This window comes from Odocoileus virginianus, chromosome 15, assembly GCF_023699985.2.
Source record: "Odocoileus virginianus isolate 20LAN1187 ecotype Illinois chromosome 15, Ovbor_1.2, whole genome shotgun sequence".
Classification (NCBI taxonomy): domain Eukaryota; kingdom Metazoa; phylum Chordata; class Mammalia; order Artiodactyla; family Cervidae; genus Odocoileus; species Odocoileus virginianus.
Window position 1 is genome coordinate 24094806 of NC_069688.1, and position 19504 is coordinate 24114309.

Here is a 19504-nt window from a genome sequence, read left to right on the forward strand (position 1 = left end):
ATGGGTGTTGGTTAAGCTGAATAAAAATGACTCACACCTTTGAGTCTTACTCTTTAAATAAAAGGAAAGAAATGGGTGTTGGATTTTGTCAAATGTTTTTTTCCTACAGAGATTATCATGTGGTTTTTCTCCTTTATTGATATGATGTAAACAGTAACTGATTTTCAGATGTTAAACCAACCGTGATAATTGTGTTTAATCCTTTTATATCTTGGTTGAGGTTGTCAAACAATTTATGAGACTCTGTTGAATTTTTTTATTCCTTTTTCTGTTATTCAGACTAGATTATTTCTTTTGAATGATCTTGAAGCCTATGTATTCTTTTTTCTGCCATCTCAAATCTATTATTGAATCCAATCCCTTTACTAAATTTTTCATTCAGCAATTACTTTTTACCTCTAGAATTTCTATTTGGCCTTACAAATTTTTTTTTTAAATCTCTTTATTGAGAATCTCTATTTGTTGAGTCATTATCACTATGTTTTCCTTTAATTCTTTCAGCATGGTTTCCTTCACCTCCTTGAACATATTTATTACTGCAGCTCTGAAGTCTTTGTCTGCTGAGTCCAACATCTGGGACCACAGGTTTTTCCCAAGGAAGACTGGCTTCCCTTTCCTTTCTTTGTATATCTTGTAATTTTTTATTGAAAACTAGAAATTTAGATAATACATTTTAGTTACTCTGGGTTTTAATGTTTCTCTCCAGGACTGCTGCTATTGCTGTGGTTTTCTTGTTTATTCATTTGTCTAGATTAAACCTGTGGTTGTACTTAAACACCCTAAGCCAACAAAGCTTCTACTCTCTGACAATGAATCTGTGTTTGGCTTGGGGATTACATTCAAAGATCAGGTTGTTCTCAGGTCTACTTTGGCTCTACTTGCTGCCAGGCCCTCTTACATTTGCTGTGCAGGGATATGTAGATAAATCAGGGGTGTACACTCAGCTAGGGATGTGTAGATAGCATGAGCCCTCTCTGGTCTCTCCTGCATGTGTATGAAGCCTTTTGGACAGCTGTGTTGAGTTTACTGAAGCCCCTTATTACTGTATCATTTTCTAAGTCTCCCTAACAAATTTCTGGCTAGGCTATTGGTCAAATACTGTAAGCTCAGTTTCACTGAGCTGCTAGCTAGCCTTTCCTGTTGGTTTGCTACTAAGATGTTTACTGTTATTCACAATGCCACTGGCATGGGTTTTTCACATTCCACTTAAATCAAGTAAGGCCACTGCTCCAGTGAAACTGCTGATTTCCATGGTTGCTTTGCCTTTGCAAAACTAATGTGTGGGCTGAGCCTAGAGGTGGAGAAAGAGATCAGCTCCAGGCAAGAACACCAAAGAATTCTTTCTCATCTGAAGTTCAATAGTTTTTCCATCAATAAATATTTCTCAATTTGGTGAATGCCTCTGACCCATTTCCAAGTCCTAAAGTTGATGTTTTTGACAATTCAGTCCAGGTTTATCGTTTTTTTGGAAGATTTGCTCAGCTCTCACTATGCCATATTGGTAGACTGCCTTAAATGTTATTTTTAATTGCTGTTTCTTTCCACTATACTCAGCTGGTCACCAAGGTCTGCTGATTCTTTCTCTACAATGCTGTATTTAGTCACACCCATCAAGGTAGTTAGCACCCATTCATTCTTGAATTACGACAGAAGTGTTCATCACAGTCAATTCTGCATCTGGCTAATAGAATAATCTTACAGACACCAGTATAATAATTTCCCTTGCTTCTGACTGAAGTATTCTTCTTTGATGTAAAGAACATATAATTCATACTGCTCAATCTAGCTGTCAGGAACTTGCGCAACTGTCTTGATCTTATGGAGCATTTATTCCTGGAGCTTGCACCAAGTTGAGTTTTTCTTCCCCCATATATTCCTCGCCAACTTCCATGCCTCTGTTTTCCTTCATGTTGTTTTCCCTATATGGAAAGCCCTTATAATTTGTCTTTCACTTCATAGTCCATCAACTCTTAAAAGAAGCTTAATCAAGTAAATTCTTCTGCTCTTGATCATTTCCATAGGCTACAAACTTCAAAATTCATATACATATATATGGATTTTTAAAACATTTCTGACACTAAATCATGTCGCCTTGCAATCAATCCTCAACTGTTTCTGCATATGTGTTGTTGTTTTTCCAACCTTTTACCTTTTAAATACTTTATTTTTTAGAGGAGTTTTAAATTCACAGTAAAATGGAACAAGGAGCACAGAGGGCTCTCATATACCCTGTCTCTAACTTTTAACTGCACTCAATTTGAGGACTTTCCTTATTTACAAAATATGAAATACTTCTTTAGCATCTAGTACAGTGGTAGAGTACCGGATGCTAAAGAAGAATTTCCTACTTTGTTGCAAAAGAGTTGGGACACTTTCGTTGTTGTGACTGAACAACAGTGGTGGGAACACAGCTGGTGCTCCGTACATGACGGCTGAATGTTATACTAAAATGCTTCCTGATTTCCCATGGACATTTTCAAAAATCTTCCAAGAAAAATGATCACTTTAGGGTATCTCCCACACCTTCCTTCTCCCTTGAAGAACTTAACTCTTGCAAATATCTCTGAAGGCAGAGATGATATTAAAAATATTTAATAATTAGTGTGGTACAGACACCAACCAAAAGAATCAAACAACAAAAAAGAGGCCTGAAAACTCTTGCTGGCCCCAAAAATGCTCCATTAGATTGTGGGGAGACCCCAGAGGTCCCAGACATGAGGCTATGATGATAAGGGTGAAACATGGGGCAGAAACTATCGGCCAAATGGCATGAAAGTATTTAGATACTTTACCACTTGGTACAACTATATCAGGAGGTACAGAATGAATACCAGTTCTGCCAGTAAGTAAATTGGTAATCTGGATGTTACAATGACTATAGACTATATTATCCATAAGATGGACTTCTATTGATCACGAACAGTTTTGGATTTGGACAGCAATATGAGAATAGCAAGTCTCTGAAATGCAGAATGCAGACAAGAATAGGAAAGGGTCAGAAGCCAACGTCAAGTGTCAGTTAGGAGGTACAAGATCAGAGCACCAAAGGACCAGCAGGCGTAGACAAGCACGGCAGGCCAAGGCAAGGCAGGCTCAGCCAGGCAGAGAGTGAGGACGCACTATGTAAAGATCACAATGGACAGTTGTCTAGGAAGCAGAAATGTATAAGCGACAAGGAGACTGGCAGCCAGACAACTGTCCCTGAGCTGGAGATTTCCTTACTACATGCTTCCTGTGAGGGTTTCATCCCTCCCTGGTGGATCAGACTGTGAAGAAACTTCTTGCAATGCAGGAGACCCAGGTTCGATCCCTGGGCCGGGAAGATCCCCTGGAGGAGGGAATGGCTTCCTACTACGACAAGAAGCTATGTAAAAGCAGGTGCTATCTGCATATGAGGTTAGGTGAACCAGCTACAAAGCCTATCAGCAGGTCAGTCTGTTAGAGTGAGAAATATTATGGGTGTGGGTCTTGGTAGAGTGATGATGCTTCTTACCAAAGGTACCAGGTTTGCTAGTAGCACATTACTGTACAGGCTATGAAGGGCAACAGAGACATTTTAAAATAACTATGTCAGCCTTTATTGTTTAATTTCACACCCATTAAATATTTGGGGGGTTAAAAAATGTCTTTACATTCCTCCATCAGAAGATGCAGAAAAAAAAAACAAAAAACCAATGAACCAAAGAGTATTTTAAAAATATGTGGAGAGACATTAGCTATCAACTTAGAAATAAAGAGAACAGGTCAAATAACCATTAGTGATGACAGAATAAAATTGAGAATTAGGAAAAATAACCAGTGACTTGCCTGTTTAAAAACGAGTTTTGGAAATGGGGAGAGGCATGACTTAATTGAAGGTACATTGCTAAGAGAGAGAAGGTGACTGTTTTCCAGTTTTAAATAGTGTAATAAATCATACACAACACCATAATTTGAGTTTACGAGGAACGTAATACTCTTTAGGTTATAAAAGTGACCTCTGGTGGGCAATAATGCTCTCAAATTTGTGACCGAGGGAACTATATTCTATTGATCGTCACTTTAAAAAGGTCTATATAGGCAACAGTTCTCCATTATAACTTTCATATCCATTTAGCCAATTATACACATGTGGTATTTACTGACTCAATAATGTATCTGGTTATAATTCACCAGTATGAACTGTTAACAGAACGGTTTTTAGGATATTTCCCCAACGATCTTCAAATCAACATCAAACATCTAGCCCAAGGAAGAGTTGGAATATTAAATTCCTACTAAAATAATTTAAAACTAGAATACTGAACTGAAAATTAAGGAACTACTGAAATGGAATATGTATACAGGTCCAAAACAGAACAAAACTTATTAGGAAAAATTTTTAGGAAACACTTTTGGACTCTATTTGTCTCCTATGAGATTATAAACATGAAATTATCTTCAAAGAGATAAATCTGTAGTGAAACACTGAGCTACAGGTAGGGTGAGCAAATAACCACATTGAAAATCTTTTTTTCCTTGGTGCAACTGGAAAAAAGTTGCACCAAGTTTTGTAAAAGTTACCAAGTTTACCAAGTTTTGTAAAACTTAAAATTTCACATTCTCTGTTAATGAAAATAGTTGTTATTCATCCCTACAGGGGGCTTCCCAGGTGGTGCTAATGGTAAAGAACCTGCCTGTCAGTGCGGCAGACTTAAGAGATGCGGGTTTGATCCCTGGGTCACGAAGATCTCTTGGAGGAGGGGGGGCATGGCAACCCACTCCAGTATTTTTGCTTGGAGAATTCCATGGACAGAGTACCCTGGTGGGCTAAAGTCCATGTGGTCGCAAAGAGTCAGATACAACTGAAGCAACTTAGCACACTTGCATCATTTCGAGATAAAAAAAAGGAGAAGGAAAACAATAAGGTAAATTCTTGGGTTTTGACTATAGTCCAAAATTATTTTATGGGTTAAGTTAGTAAGTCACTTGTGTATCCAATATGAGGATATATAACCTCTTAGAAACGTGGTCATGATGCACTAAGCATAAATAAAACTATGAGTCAGTTATAAAATGTATGGGCTTCCCTTGTGGCTCAGCTGTTAAAGAATCTGCCTGCAATGTGGGAGACCTGGGTTTGATCCCTGGGTTGGGAAGATCCCCTGGAGAAGGGAAAGGCTACCCACTTCAGAATTCTGACCTGGAGAATTCCATGGACTATACAGACCATGGGGTTGCAAAGAGTCAGACACGACTGAGCGACTTTCACTTTCACGTACTATAAAATGTATAATGTTCAATCTTCCCACTACCTTCCCCTGTAACTGACTATTGGTTCTGGAAACTGGTTATATAGATGAATCGAAGAGACGAAAGTTCATTATGGAAACAACAGAATATTCTCTATTACTTAAAACCCACACACAAAACTCAGTTAAGAAGCATTTCTAAATGGGATTTAAAAAATGACACAAAAGTAACCTTTTGCTATCAGTAAACTTTCTTTCAATGCTTCAATGAATACTGATGAATAAAGATAATTATTTTTCCCTTAGTGAATTACACTGCTTTCTATTGTAAATAAATCCAAAATTCACAACCAAATCTAACTGTATTATAATATAGGCAACATTTTCAGTAAAATGACACCTTTCTGAAAGAAAATGAATTCTGAATGACCATGTTTAGAGTAACATTTGACACAAAATTTTAAAAGTGCATGCCTGATGTTTCTTCCTTCTAGTTCGGGGATTAGATCAACAAACTTTCTATAAAGGGGAAGACAGTAAATATTTCAGGTGTTGTAGGCAAAAGGTCTCTGTTGTAATTACTTGTTTCTGCTGTTGTAGTGAAAGTGGTCATAGACAATACCTGAACAGGTGGGCATGACTGTATTCCAATAAAACTTATTAACATTAGAATTACATATAGTTTTCCTATCTCATGAAATGTGTGTACAAATGTGTTAGTCACTCAGTCGTGTCTCTTTGTGATCCCATGGACAGTAGCCCGCCAAGTTCCTCTGTCCATGGAATTCTCCAGGCAAGAATACTGGAGTTGGTAACCATTTATTTCTCCAGGGGATCTTTCCAACCCAGGGATTGAACCTGTGTCTTCTGCATTGTAGGAGGATTCTTTATCATCTGAGTCACCAGGGAAGCCCCCATCTCATGAAATATTAATCTTCTTTTGATTTTTTCCCCCCAAATTTCAAAGTCTAAAAGTCATTCTCAGTTCAGGTGGTAGGCTGGATTTGGCCCACGGGCTATAGTTTCCTGATTCCCGTTCTAGTCCATTAAGTAATAACTACCCAGTGATAAGAAGCTTTACCTGGTGACCTTCCCTCCTGAAATATTTTTTGAAGATATGACTGAATATGTAACTATGTGTGGTGATGGATGTTTACTAAACTTGTGGTAATCTTTTCACAATATATACATATATCCACCTAAAACTAATACAATGTTATATTTCAATTATATCTCAATTAAAAAACAGCTAAAAAACAAAACCAGAAGGAACTTGTGGACACAGCGAGGAAAGGGGCGGGTGGGATGAACTGACGGAGTAGCACTGACATATATACACCACCATGTGTAAAACAGAGAGCTGGCGGGAAGCTGCTGTGTACTCAGGGAGCTCAGACTGGGGCTTTGTGGTGACCTATATGGGTGGGACTGGGTAAGCAGGAGAAAGGCTCCAGACAGACAGGATATATGTACACTTGTAGCTGATTTACACTGATGTAAGCAGGAACCATCCTAAAGGAGATCAGTCAGGGGTATTCATTGGAAGGACTGATGCTGAAGCTGAAACTCCAGTACTCTGGCCACCTGATGCGAAGAGCTGACTCATTGGAAAAGACCCTGATGCTGGGAGGGATTGGGGGCAGGAGGAGAAGGGGATGACAGAGGATGAGATGGCTGGATGGCATCACCGACTCGATGGACATGAGTTTGAGTAAACTCCAGGAGTTGATGATGGACAGGGAGGCCTGGTGTGCTGCGATTCATGGGGTCGCAAAGAGTCGGACATGACTGAGCGACTGAACTGAGTTGAAGCAGAAACCAACACAACATTGTAAAACAATTACCCTCCAATTAAAAATAAATAAACAAAATTTACAAAGAACGGATAAAACACAAAAACGCTATTCAAACTACTGGACTAATTACTGACATATAAAATGTAAAGAAAAAACATGTAATTGAATGCCTTAACTATGATATATTTGTGTACAATGGGAATTTTATATTGCAAATGAAAAGTCAGCAGAAGAAATTTTATTCCTATAATCATGGGGTAAGTTTCAGATAAAAGAAATATCTTGAAATACAGAAACAACAAATATGAAAGCACTTTCCCAAAACAAACATTAAGATTGATGTGTCTTTTTAGTATCTCTCTCAGCATCCTATTTCATAAAAAATAAACAAAAATCAAGTTTCGTGTTGAATTCTGGCAGCTCCAGAACCTCCTAGAAGTTGCCAATGGCAGTGTTTATACCTTCTCTTTCAAACCTCTATGGTCCTCAGCACTGTGGTTTGACAGTGCAGCAAGTGAAAAAGTGAAGTTCAAAACTCATACTGAGTCCATGTAATACAAAGAATGCCACAACTCTATTGCAGGTATGTCTAGGACAATGCAGTGAGGCCTGCTATTACACAATGTCAGTCTTTAAGTGTCCTTTACAGTAAGTAATACAAAGCCCTATTTGTCTTGGGAAGTTGTGGCTCAAACCTATGACGTCTGTGCTTCTTTATATTCAGAGGGATGCAATCCTCCATGACACTGTTCAGTGAATACTGACTTAAATGGTGCCTGTACTCAGTCGTATCCAACTCTTTGTGACCCCACGGACTGTAGCCCACCCAGCTCCTCTGTCTATAGGATTCTCCAGGCAAGAATACTGGAGTGGGTTGCCGTTTCCTTCCCCAGGAGATCTTTCTGACCCAGGAATCGACCTGTGTCTTCTACAGTGGCAGGCGGATTCTTGACCACTGAGCCACCTGAGAAGCCCTACTGATATGTATATTACATTGTGAAATGCTAGAACCAGAAAGCAGTGTTGGAACTTGAAAAAAGTAATCTAGACACTGAGAAGGATGTGCTCAAACTTACAAATAGATCAGTAAAGAAATTAATGGAGATCTATGATGGATTCCCAAAGACAGTTACATGTATTCAGATTAGACACTCTGAAGTCACATTTGAAGGGCCTCAAGATGCTTTCATAAAATATGTACCTATAAAGCCACCACCAGAGGAAACAACCTGAGCCAAACATTCTATTTCTCTCATCAGTTCTATCAAATGCATCCTACCAAATCCAAGCCATTCTAAACTTTCTCAGAAATTCATTTCCATGCTATAAATACATATTGAGTGCCTCCTAAGTGGGCTTCCCCGGTGGCTCAGTGGTAAAGAATCTGCCTGCAACGCAGCAGCCATAGGAGATTTGGGTTGATCCCTGGCTGAGGAAGATCCCCTGGAGGAGAAAACGGCTGCCCACTCCAGTATTTTTGCCTGGCGAATCCCATGAGCAGAGGAGCCTGCTGGGCTACAGTCCATGGGGCCACAAAGAGTTGGACATGACTTAGCAACTAACACTATCAGTTTTATCATGCCAGAGCAAAGTCACAGAGAATGCTCAGGCAAAGAAGACACCACCCTGGACCTCAGTGCTCAATGGGGTAGACTGATAGGGAAAAAAATAATGGGAAAATCATTTCATCAATATAACAGTGGGATGATGTAAAAAGTAGGTTTTGTTTCTCCAAAGAAGCTATACAGATGGCCAACACATGAAAAAAATTCAATATTGCTCATCATTAGAGAAATGCAAATCAGAACCACATCAATGTATCACCTCACACTGGTCAGAAAGGCCATCATCAAAAAAATCTATAAACAATAAATGCTGGAAGAGGATGTGGAGAAAAGGGAACCCTCTTGTACTGTTGGTAGGAATATGAATGGATACAACCACTATGGAGAAAAGTATGGAGATTTCTTTAAAAACTAGGAATAAACTACCACATGACTGAGCAATCCCACTACTGGGCATATACCCTGAGCAAACCATAACTGAAAAAGACAATGTACCTCCAATGTTCATTGCAGCCCTATTTCCAATAGCCAGGACATGGAAGCAACCTATATGTCCATCAACGGATAAATGGATAAAGAAGCTGTGGTACATATATACAATGAAATATTACTCAGCCATAAAAAAAACAATGAATTTGAGGATTTGAGGTGGATGAACCTAAAGTATGTTATACAGAATGAAGTAAATCATAAAGAGAAAAACAAATTATATTAATACATATATACAGAATCTAGAAAAATGGTACTGAGGAACCTATTTGCAGGGCAGGAACAGAGATGCAGACACAGAGAACAGACTTTTGTACACAGTGGCAGAAGGAGAGGGTAGGACAAATTGAGAGAGTAGCATTGAAACATATACATTACCAGATGTGAAACAGATAGCTAGTGGGAAGCTGCTGTATAAAACACGGAGGTGAAGATCCTCCAATTAAAACTTTTCAAAAAAAGTAGGTTTGGGGAAGGCTTATTGACTGGAGTGACATGTTGGCTGAATCTGATGGATATAACAAAATCTCTCTTATAAGCAAGGAGCAAATGGCCCAAGCAGAGGAAACAGTGCAAAGAAAGACAGATACAAGAAAGGAAGAGAAGCGGGAACAAACATTCCATGGCATAAAGTGTGGGTACAAGTTAGGCACATGGAGAATGGTCAAGGGTGAGACTGGTGACACAGGACCGAGTCATAATGCCCTTGGAGTTCATCCTTTCTAACACACTGAGCACTTGAAAGAGGCTAGTCCAAAATGGGATGTATAAAAAATATGAAATATCTCAATAATTTAAAAAGTTGATTACTTGAAGTGATAATTAGATATATTGGGTTAAATAAAAAAATATTATGAAGATTAAACTTATCAGTTTCTTTTTAGTTTTTAAGTGGGTCTACTAGAAAACTGTAAATTATTTATGTGGCATTTTATCTCTCATGTGATAGTCTTTGTGGATGATTCCTCAATAACCATCTCTTTTCTCTTGCCAATGACTAGTTTAGTTGTGGGCATGTCACTGACACAATCCAGGCCTGAGCTGGGAAGAAAAGATGGCAGGAGGAGTTCCAGCTACAGATATCTTTGCCCCAGAAAAGAGACAGATGAAGATCAGAACTCATTTTTTCTTTTTCCTAAGATGTGGTTATATGACCAGTGACAGAGAAAACCACCGTGGCCATCTTTCCATGACACAGGGGATAAAGCAGAGGATGGCAGAGTTTATAAATGAAGTAAAACCCGAACCCCTGTGGACATCATTGAGCAGCTTTATCAACCAACCTTGGAGTTCACCCTTCCTCTGAACTTCCTGTTATGTGAGATAACAAGATTTTTATTATTTAAGCCAAAATGAGTCAGTTTTTCTGTTAGCTGTGGCCAAAAGCATCTTAGCTAATAGACTCCATTAGACTAAAGGGCAAGGAAGTATATGTATTATCATTTAGGACTCTCTAGCACTACGAAATTCTGTACATAGTCTACAGTCTACAGTATGACAGTGTTGATCAGGGGGATAGCATATACTTAGATAGTATGTGTCATGTATTTTTCTCTTTTAATTTTACATTACTATACAACTGTAAGACATTATGACACAATTACTCAAGTGAGTGTGTAAGTGTGAAAGTCTCTCAGTTGTGTCCGACTCTTTGAGACCACACGCACTATACAGTCCATGGAACTCTCCAGGACAGAATACTGGAGTGCGTAGCCTTTCCTTTCTCCAGGGCATCTTCCCAACCACGGATTCTTTACCAACTGAGCTATCAGGGAAGCCCCAGCTACTCAAAAGAGACCTGTAATTAATCAGAAAAAGAACTATGAACAGGATTTAATCAAAAGTAGAAGAAAATACTCCTAAGATTTGTAAATTCTCAGTTTAATGGTTGCCCTTTTGTTGAGAAGTCTGCCTTGAATTCTAGTCAAAGCACACGTATTAAGAACTACACTTGACTTTACTAACCTGGACATAAACCCTTAAAGGCAATGTAGCAAGTGAAACAAGTAAGCAAATGGTACAGTTCCTACCTCATCAAGTTATCAGAAGAATTAAATAATATAAGTCGGGTCTAGCACAGTATCTAGTACACGGTAAATACATTATATATAAATCTGGTTATTGTTCAAACTAGTAGTAACCCATGGGGAGCAGGAAGGGAGGAGAGGCAAACTGGGGGTAAGGGATGAGGAAGTACTATTATACATAAAATAAATAAGATAAAAGGATATATAGTATAAAACAGTGAATATAGCTAATGTTTTATAAAAACAATAAATGGAGCATAACCTTTAAAAATTGTGACTCACTATGTTGTACACTTGAAACTACACCTCAATTTTTTAAAAAAAGAAAACAAATTTGGCTTGTGTTCCTTTTCTCTTGTAAAATCATTGATTTCTAAGATTCTAAGTAATGTGTTAAATATGCATTGTCATTTGCTCTGTAAGATAATCTCACTTAGTGATGATGACTCGGAGAAGGCAATGGCACCCCAGTCCAGTGCTCTTGCCTGGAAAATCCCATGGACGGAGGAGCCTGGTAGGCTGCAGTCCATGGGGTCGCTGAGTCGGACTCGACTGAGCGACTTCACTTTCATTTTTCACTTTCATGCATTGGAGAAGGAAATGGCAACCCTCTCCAGTGTTCTTGCCTGGAGAATCCCAGGGACGGGGGAGCCTGGTGGGCTGCAGTCTATGGGGTCGCACAGAGTCGGACACGACTGAAGTGACTTAGCAGCAGCAGTGATGGTGACTAGAGGTCAGTTTACAGCAAACACAAGCAGGCAGGTTACACTTCATTGGGTAGTTGGTGCTTCGTTAGGTGGTTGATTTATTAACTCATTCTTTTAGTTACACAAAGCAGGTGAGTTTCAGAGCTAATCTGAAAAAATTAAGGTAGGCAGTGGTAACACTGTTAACCAGAAATTAAGCTACAGTATTTTGACTAATCTTGCTTACCCAGTACTTGTGAAATTGGTGAGATTAATAATGAGTCTGAATGAAAATGAATAAAACAGAAAACATACAGACAAGTAAGAAAGTTTATGATTTTGAGGCCGCAATAGAAGGTGATTGATGTAATTTAGAGACAGAGGGGGAGAGGTACTCAGTAACATTTTGGAATGATATACAGATGCAGAAAGGTATCGGGCCAGGAGACAGGACATAGTATCTTCTGAGTTATACCAAGACAGGATATTCTAAAAATCTTTCTGCAGTATTATTTTTGCTTTTACTAATATACACTCTACAATATAAATTTAATTTCCAAATAGGATATTCTGAAAAATACTGACCAAAATCCTCACTAGCTCAATCTTAAAGTGTTTTTTTTTTTAATTTGACTTATGAATAAGGATGATGGTCCCTAAAATCACCATATGATCTATAAATTTTAAATTCTGCAAGATGACTGGCTCAGAAAGGACTATAATAAGTTATCTGGCTTATTATTATGACTGTTAAGGCAGTTATCTTTGGATGCTCTGGTATCTAGTGAGGGATTCCTAGATAGTTGTTAACAAATGTTTCTAAAACAAAACTCAACATCTATAAATTCAAACTATATTTATATTCTGGACAATTAAACATTCTAAACTAATGTGAATGTATAATATCACATTTCTTATGGTGAATAAAGCGAACACATGTAGAACATTCTCACCCAAACAGGTGGGGACCTCCAGGCAGATACCGCCCTGAATGAGGCTGTCCACTGCCTGGATGAGAATTCAGAGTTCCCAAGTGGGAAACACTGGCCTACAGACCCTTTCCCTAAAGTCAGAAAGGGGCAGGCTAAGACCAGTTTTTGGAGACTAACAATTATTCTAGGAGGCCTTAATCAGCCACTGGTATTCAGAGGAGCTCTAACCCAGGTTATTAGTTAAACACAACACGTTCCCAATGTGGACCCAACACTCAAGAGAACATAGTAAAGAGGATGACATCCTTCCATGTTTCCCTGGGATCAATACCACATGAGTAACTGATAAAATAATGAGTCTGAGGTTTTTTAAAGTTAGGTTTATTGAGGTATAATCTGCATATAGTAAAATTTACCCCTTTTGAGTGTATAGTCCTGTGAATTTGACAAATGTACATAGTCATGATTCTATCACTACAATCAAGATACAGCACATCTCAATCACCCCCTAAAACTCCCCCATGATGATATATGGTCAATCCCTCACCATCCTCTGCAACAATCGATGTATTTTCTATCTCTATACTTTTGCCTTTTCCAAAGCATCACATATATCACATCTACGGAACGTAGCCTTTTGAGTCAAGTTTCTTTCATCTATTATGATGCAACTGGCCACAAGGCCAGTGAGACTGGGACAGAGTGAAAAGGAGAGTGGCAGGATTTGAAACTGGAGAGGTAGTGGGGCCACAACTCATAGGAACTTGGGAGGCCATAACAAAAGTTTTGAGTTTACAACAGGTGTGATGAGAAGCCAATGGAAGTTTTTGAGCAGCTGAGCAATATGATCTGAATATCTTAAAAATAATTTTGGTCAGCCAGTTTAGAGACTACTGCAGTCGTCTGGGTTAAAAATGTTAATGACTTAAACTAGAATGGTAACGCTGGAGGTGGTGAAAAGTGTTCGGATTCGAGATGTAATTTAGAGGAAGACAAGTTAGGACTGGATGTAGGGGAAGAGAGGGAGCAAGGATGCTTCAAGGGGCGTGGCCTGAGCAACAAGGTAGATGGTCATTTACCAGGATAGATAGAAGAGAAAGGAGATAAAAGATAAAGAGTGAAGAGCACGTTTGGGATGGGGGAAAGGGAGAATTAAGAGCTCTGTACAATTGGGCATCACCAGTATATAGATACTGAATCTCTTCCCTGACTATTTTGCATATATATATTGACCTTGATAGAGAATTTCACTTAATGTTTCCCATCCTGTTATCTTGGTATAGTGAGGGGAATGCACTGGTATACCACACATTCAGTTTCCACTTTACTAGGTTTCTAGAGTTACATTTTTTTTTATTAAGAAGACAAGCTGTAAACTCTACTCAGTATTCTGTAATAATCTATGTGGGAATAGAATCTAAGAAAGAGCAGATATATGTATAACTGATTCATTTTGTTGCACAGTGGAAACTAATACAATATTGTAAATCAACTATACTACAATAGAACTTAATTTTAAAAAATGAGGTATCACAGTGAGCCAAGTCTGTACTAAGATACTTGATGTTGCTGGTAGTGTCAACCTAAAACAAATACCTGGAGCTCCAATACCCAAAACAGAAGGAGAAGGAGGAGAGCCGTAAAGGTTCAAGGCTAGAGATGTCTTCCATTTTTCATCCTCATTTTCTATATACATAAGAACAATCTGAGTTTCCCAGGAAGGACTGCTGCTAAATTTTACATATACTTTTTTTTTCCCCCAAATACTTATTCTCTTGTTCAATTGCAGTGGTTCAGATGAACTAAGAATAGAAAACACTTATTAAACAATAGTAATTTTTCTTGCTTTAAAGTACTTTCCTGTTTTCTAGTATTTCCAAAAACAAAAAACAACAAAAAAAAAACCACAGAACAAATAGGTGAAAAAGCATTCAGTGGCCCATCTTTTCACCTGATGAGTTGAAGCCTACACTTTTGGTATGGTGAGGGGAGTAACTTTTGCTCAGACAGACCCTCGGTATGAGGAAATGGTGACACAGTGTAGAAAAGCCAGAAGACGTGGAGCAGAGGTTTCCTGCCCATCTGCTCTCCTCTAGGAGCCCAATCAGCCAAGCATAAGGCAGGGGCACTGATCACACCCCCACCCCCACTTTGCACCTCTGAGGCCACCAAAGCACAGTGTTTGATAAACAGCATGGTAATTCTAGTCATGGCTCCATTTATGCATCTGTCTATCCACCCATCCATTTGACGTATTTCCTAGAAGTCTTTTTTTTTTTTTAGAAGTCTTTTTTTTTTTTTCTTAAAATTTCGTGTAAATTTGTCACCTGTAATGCAGTTATATTTCCTTTAGTATAAAAATATCTTTATTTACTTACCACGGAGGAACTAACATTCCAGATAAATGCAGAATAAGACCGCTGTGTGCAGCTGTGCAGGCTGTGCACTACACACCTCGTTTGGGAGGGGGTTTGCACTGTAGTTACTGTGGATTTGTCTATTATGACAATTTTCTATCAGATGCTTTGAGTCAGAGGTGCCTTTTTTTTCCCCTAATTTGTAAAAATGCCTTATGGGCTAACTGTAGCCCTGCCACTTGGTATATATATCCACATATATGGACTTGGAACAAGCCTGAACCAGCCTCATTATCTGACTCTTGAAGAAGCCAAAGTCCAGAGGTGACGAGCCAAGGTCCCACAGCTAGCTCATAGCAATGTTGGGTTTGATTCCGGTCTCCATTCCCAATCCAATACTCTTTCATAGCAACAAGCTACCTCTGCTAACAGTGAGCTGCTCAAGTGTGTGGGTTTCTGAGAATGCTTTTATTTATTTGCTTTGCCTAAGGAGAGACCTTTGCAGGATGGATATCTCATGCCGCTGTTGCCCTTTGTTTTTTGGCATGAGTGAATATATAGAGCTGGAGAAGCAGCAGATAAGACTTCTTGCAAATTATTCAGAGGGGTAAAGGTGCTGGAGTGTGTGCTCCATAAGAGCAGGAACCATTCATCCCATGCATCTGTGGCACCCAACATATGGCTCAGCTACAGTTTTATACAGGAAAACACAAAACATTCCATCATCTAGGTCAGATGTGCCTCCTCCCTGTGCTTCCAAGCCCTGCTGTAGTCTCTTCTGCAGCTGGAGCTAACATCAGTGCTGAACCCTAAGAAGCACTGGAGACACCTCTAAGCTGCTTCCCAGATTGGCATGCTATTATCTGTTAATGACTGGTTGGGCTCATTCAACCAAAAGCACAAAGATTACTTAGAGCATTGTAAAATGGCAGCACTGGAATGAATCTTGCAAGTCAACTAACACAACTCCCTCACTTAGCATCCTTGGAAACAGAGTCCGAAAGAGATGATAGTATTCACCCAGGTGGTTGTAGCAGCTTATGTATACTGTGGTTAGTAACTAACACTCAGATTAGTTACAATTCGATTATTGCTCCTTCTGAAACACCACAATGCCTTTTCACCAATCAAATAATGACTGGAAATCCATAATGTCAGGGACATCATGAACTAGAGAGGTATGCCCTTAGGAATGTTTCTATTAGGTCTTGTTTGGGCTGGACAATAAACCATGTATTTGAGAAGATAACACTAGTATGCTCTTTTATTCTTTACATGCAAGGATACTACTCAGAAAAGAAGAGTCAGGCAAGACTATTAGAAATTCTCAAATTTACTGAGAAAAGGATATGAAAGTGTGTTACGAATGTTCTGCATGAAAATGGTTAATTTAAAAAAGCACAGCTGGTTAGTCATAAAGTGAGCTCTATATGCCTATTTATTTTGACTCCAAACTAGAAATTCTATGACCCAGATCATTAGTTTAGTCTAATCTCATGATTATTTTAATTGAAAATATGTATTATAAACAGGATGCATTCTCAAGTTGCTGTCTAAACAATCAAAGGCATTTGTCTTTTCAGAAAATACACTTTTCAGATTTTTAGCTTTATTTCAGAACTAAAACTTTTAAAAGTAAAAACAACACTGGAATGTCATTTTAATAATACCCAAAGTTATGAGAATAATTGGATGGCTGTAAAAGTTTACTCTGTTATTTTATATTCTGTAACATGAAACTCTCTTCAATAGAACTAAGTCATAGATATCTTAGTGAGTTTATCATAGTGAGATTCCAGTGTTATCTATATTGTGCTGCTGACCCTCTTTCCATATGTAATTATTAAAAATAAAAATAACATAGGGCCATTACTTTTTCCTTATAAGAGAATTATATATTTAATATTGAATCACAAACCAGAAGTCTAAAAATAATTTACATTTCCTAAGATGCCAGGTTACCAACACACACACACACACACGCACAGAATTTTGATTTCTCAAAAGTCTAGTAAATGGCACTAGTGGCTGATACATTAGGGTAAGCAAAGCTGTATGTGTGCATATAGCTTCCACTTTGATGATCTGGGATGTCTTAGCTGGGCCATAGCACAGCAAAATGGTAGTGGCACATTATACCTGGTCATGGCTGGCTTCAATGGAGCTTCCAATAGCATGGAAGGTCATCTGCACAGGGGCTAATGTCAGACAGGTCACATACTCTTTGCCACTCTGTCTATCACAGTAGTGCACCTATAACAGAACACACGCAAGCTGCTGAATGCCACCAGTAAAAGGGAGCCAGATGCAATCGGCCCTTTGCAAAGGTTCTATCTTTCAAGAAGAAATTCATGTAACTTATGCAGAACACAATTCAAATATTTAAAACCTTACTGGGACTCAAAGATCTATGGAGATTCTATTAATTTTAACTAATATTTTATATTAATATTCTTTAAAAGAGTATTAGGAAATGCTTTGCAGAGTGCTCTGCATTAGTACAGCTAGAAGAAAAATTCACAACTAAATGCGACACTCATCTTTTTTGTCCAACTTTTCATAATGCATAAAGGACTCCAGGGTCAGCATAAGTCAAGTTCATTTGAATCAAATAAGACTTTGTCAACCTGAATTTTCTTCATCTTTGACTCTGTGTGTGTGTGACTGCCACTTGATTGGTCTGACATTCTTCTATTTCTACATTATAGTCCCTATAAAACCAATGTTATACATTCACACACACACACATACATATATATATGTATGTATGTATCTTAGTATACCATGTTCTGTCTGGAATTTTGACATTACAATCAAAATGAATTAAACTGAAATGACTTATAATGTACAGACCAAAATAAAGTTACTATATTATTTTTCTTTTAGTTGAATACAACCAACCATTATTAAAACCATGTGTAAGACACTCTATCAGAGGTAAGGTATGAGGGGTCGGGGTAGGGGAATGTGAGTCCATCTGCCCAATGGAAAAATTTCCATCCTTTCATTTATCTACTTTCAAAAAAGTTCTATCAAGCAGTGTTTAACTCTTAGCTGCTGCTGCTGCTGCTAAGTCACTTTAGTCGTGTCCAACTCTGTGCGACCCAATAGACGGCAGCCCACCAGGCTCTGCCGTCCCTGGGATTCTCCAGGCAAGAACACTGGAGTGGGCTGTCATTTCCTTCTCCAATGCATGAAAGTGAAAAGTGAAAGTGAAGTCGCTCAGTCCTGTCTGAGTCTTCGCGACCCCATGGACTGCAGCCTACCAGGCTCCTCTGCCCATGGGATTTTCCAGGCAAGAGTACTGGAGTGGGTTGCCATTGCCTTCTCTGAATTCTAAGCTAATAAAGTAAAAATAGTGTTGCTTTTGTGATAAATAAACATATATATACACACACACATATAATATGGATCTGACAGAAAACAATGATATAAATCCTCATCTAATGGTTTAATAACATTTTTAAACCAGTAAGATTGTTAAGATTCGCCATTAGTATCCCTTAAGGCAGGGAAACTTCCTGGAATCTATAAAAAGTAGTTTAGGGTTCAAATCAAGTCAACATACAAAGCTTTGTTTCCAAAGCACTTTAAAGATTTTGTTATAAAAATCTTTTTTCCAAATTAACTTTGGGAAAAGGATTTGATGACAGTTCAAATTCACTCTACCTCCTGAGCAAATTAAAAGTTCACTCAGTGTATGAGTTCAAGAATGTGGGGCTGTTGTTTACTATGCAGCAGTGAAATATGAGGGGGGAGGGAATGAAACTTACCACATAACAGGTTTATGCAAAAGTCAATCAATGGTGACACTACAATAGCTACAGCTCACAACCATTTATGGTATAGTTAAAATATTATGTCTGATATAGTGCTATCATAAAACATGCTTTTTAAAATAAAATATAATCACCTTTTGACGTCAATTGAAAGACAATATGAAAGACAAGACACTCTCCTAAACACCCACATTGATAGTGAACATGCTCATATGTCAGCCAACTTACTGCAGCTTTATTTTTTCCTTCTAGAGAAATGAAAATTAGGAAGGACAAAAAGAGCACAAGACAATTCCAGTCAAAAAATACATTTCAAACTTCATTTCCATAAGTGGCTTGGATACTAGGCCTGAAAGATTTAGCTTTTCTTCTAATTCACCATGAGCCTGCAATATCCTGTAAAATATTAGACATCCTACAGACACTGAATATTGGTAGAACAATACATGTAGGACTCAATGAAAAAGAGTCTCAGCAGAAGCCAAAGGGCTTCTCAGGCCAAGCAAAGTGACATCTACCAAGAACAAGGTCAGAGGCATGGATCACTGGTAAAGTCCAAATGAAACATGGCTGCCCTTCAGAGATGGAGGGAACTGGGAAAATCATGTAGTATTTTTACAGTAACTATAGATGGAGTATAACTTCTAGAAATTGTTAATCACC

The 19504-nt window shown here is 38.4% G+C and overlaps 1 protein-coding gene across 15 annotated transcripts in view; it reads right to left on the reverse strand.

Moving 5' to 3' along the window:
- Window positions 1-19504, reverse strand: part of STAU2 (staufen double-stranded RNA binding protein 2) — a 293835-nt gene that overhangs the window by 98695 nt on the left and 175636 nt on the right. For 14 of the 15 annotated variants that reach the window (XM_070477173.1, XM_070477176.1, XM_070477170.1 and 11 more), the window contains one exon: window positions 17202-17315. The exons of the other annotated variant lie outside the window; for it this stretch is intronic. In XM_070477173.1, coding sequence (XP_070333274.1) covers window positions 17202-17315 — 114 coding nt within the window. The remainder of the gene's footprint in view (window positions 1-17201; window positions 17316-19504) is intronic. 15 annotated transcript variants of the gene reach the window in all.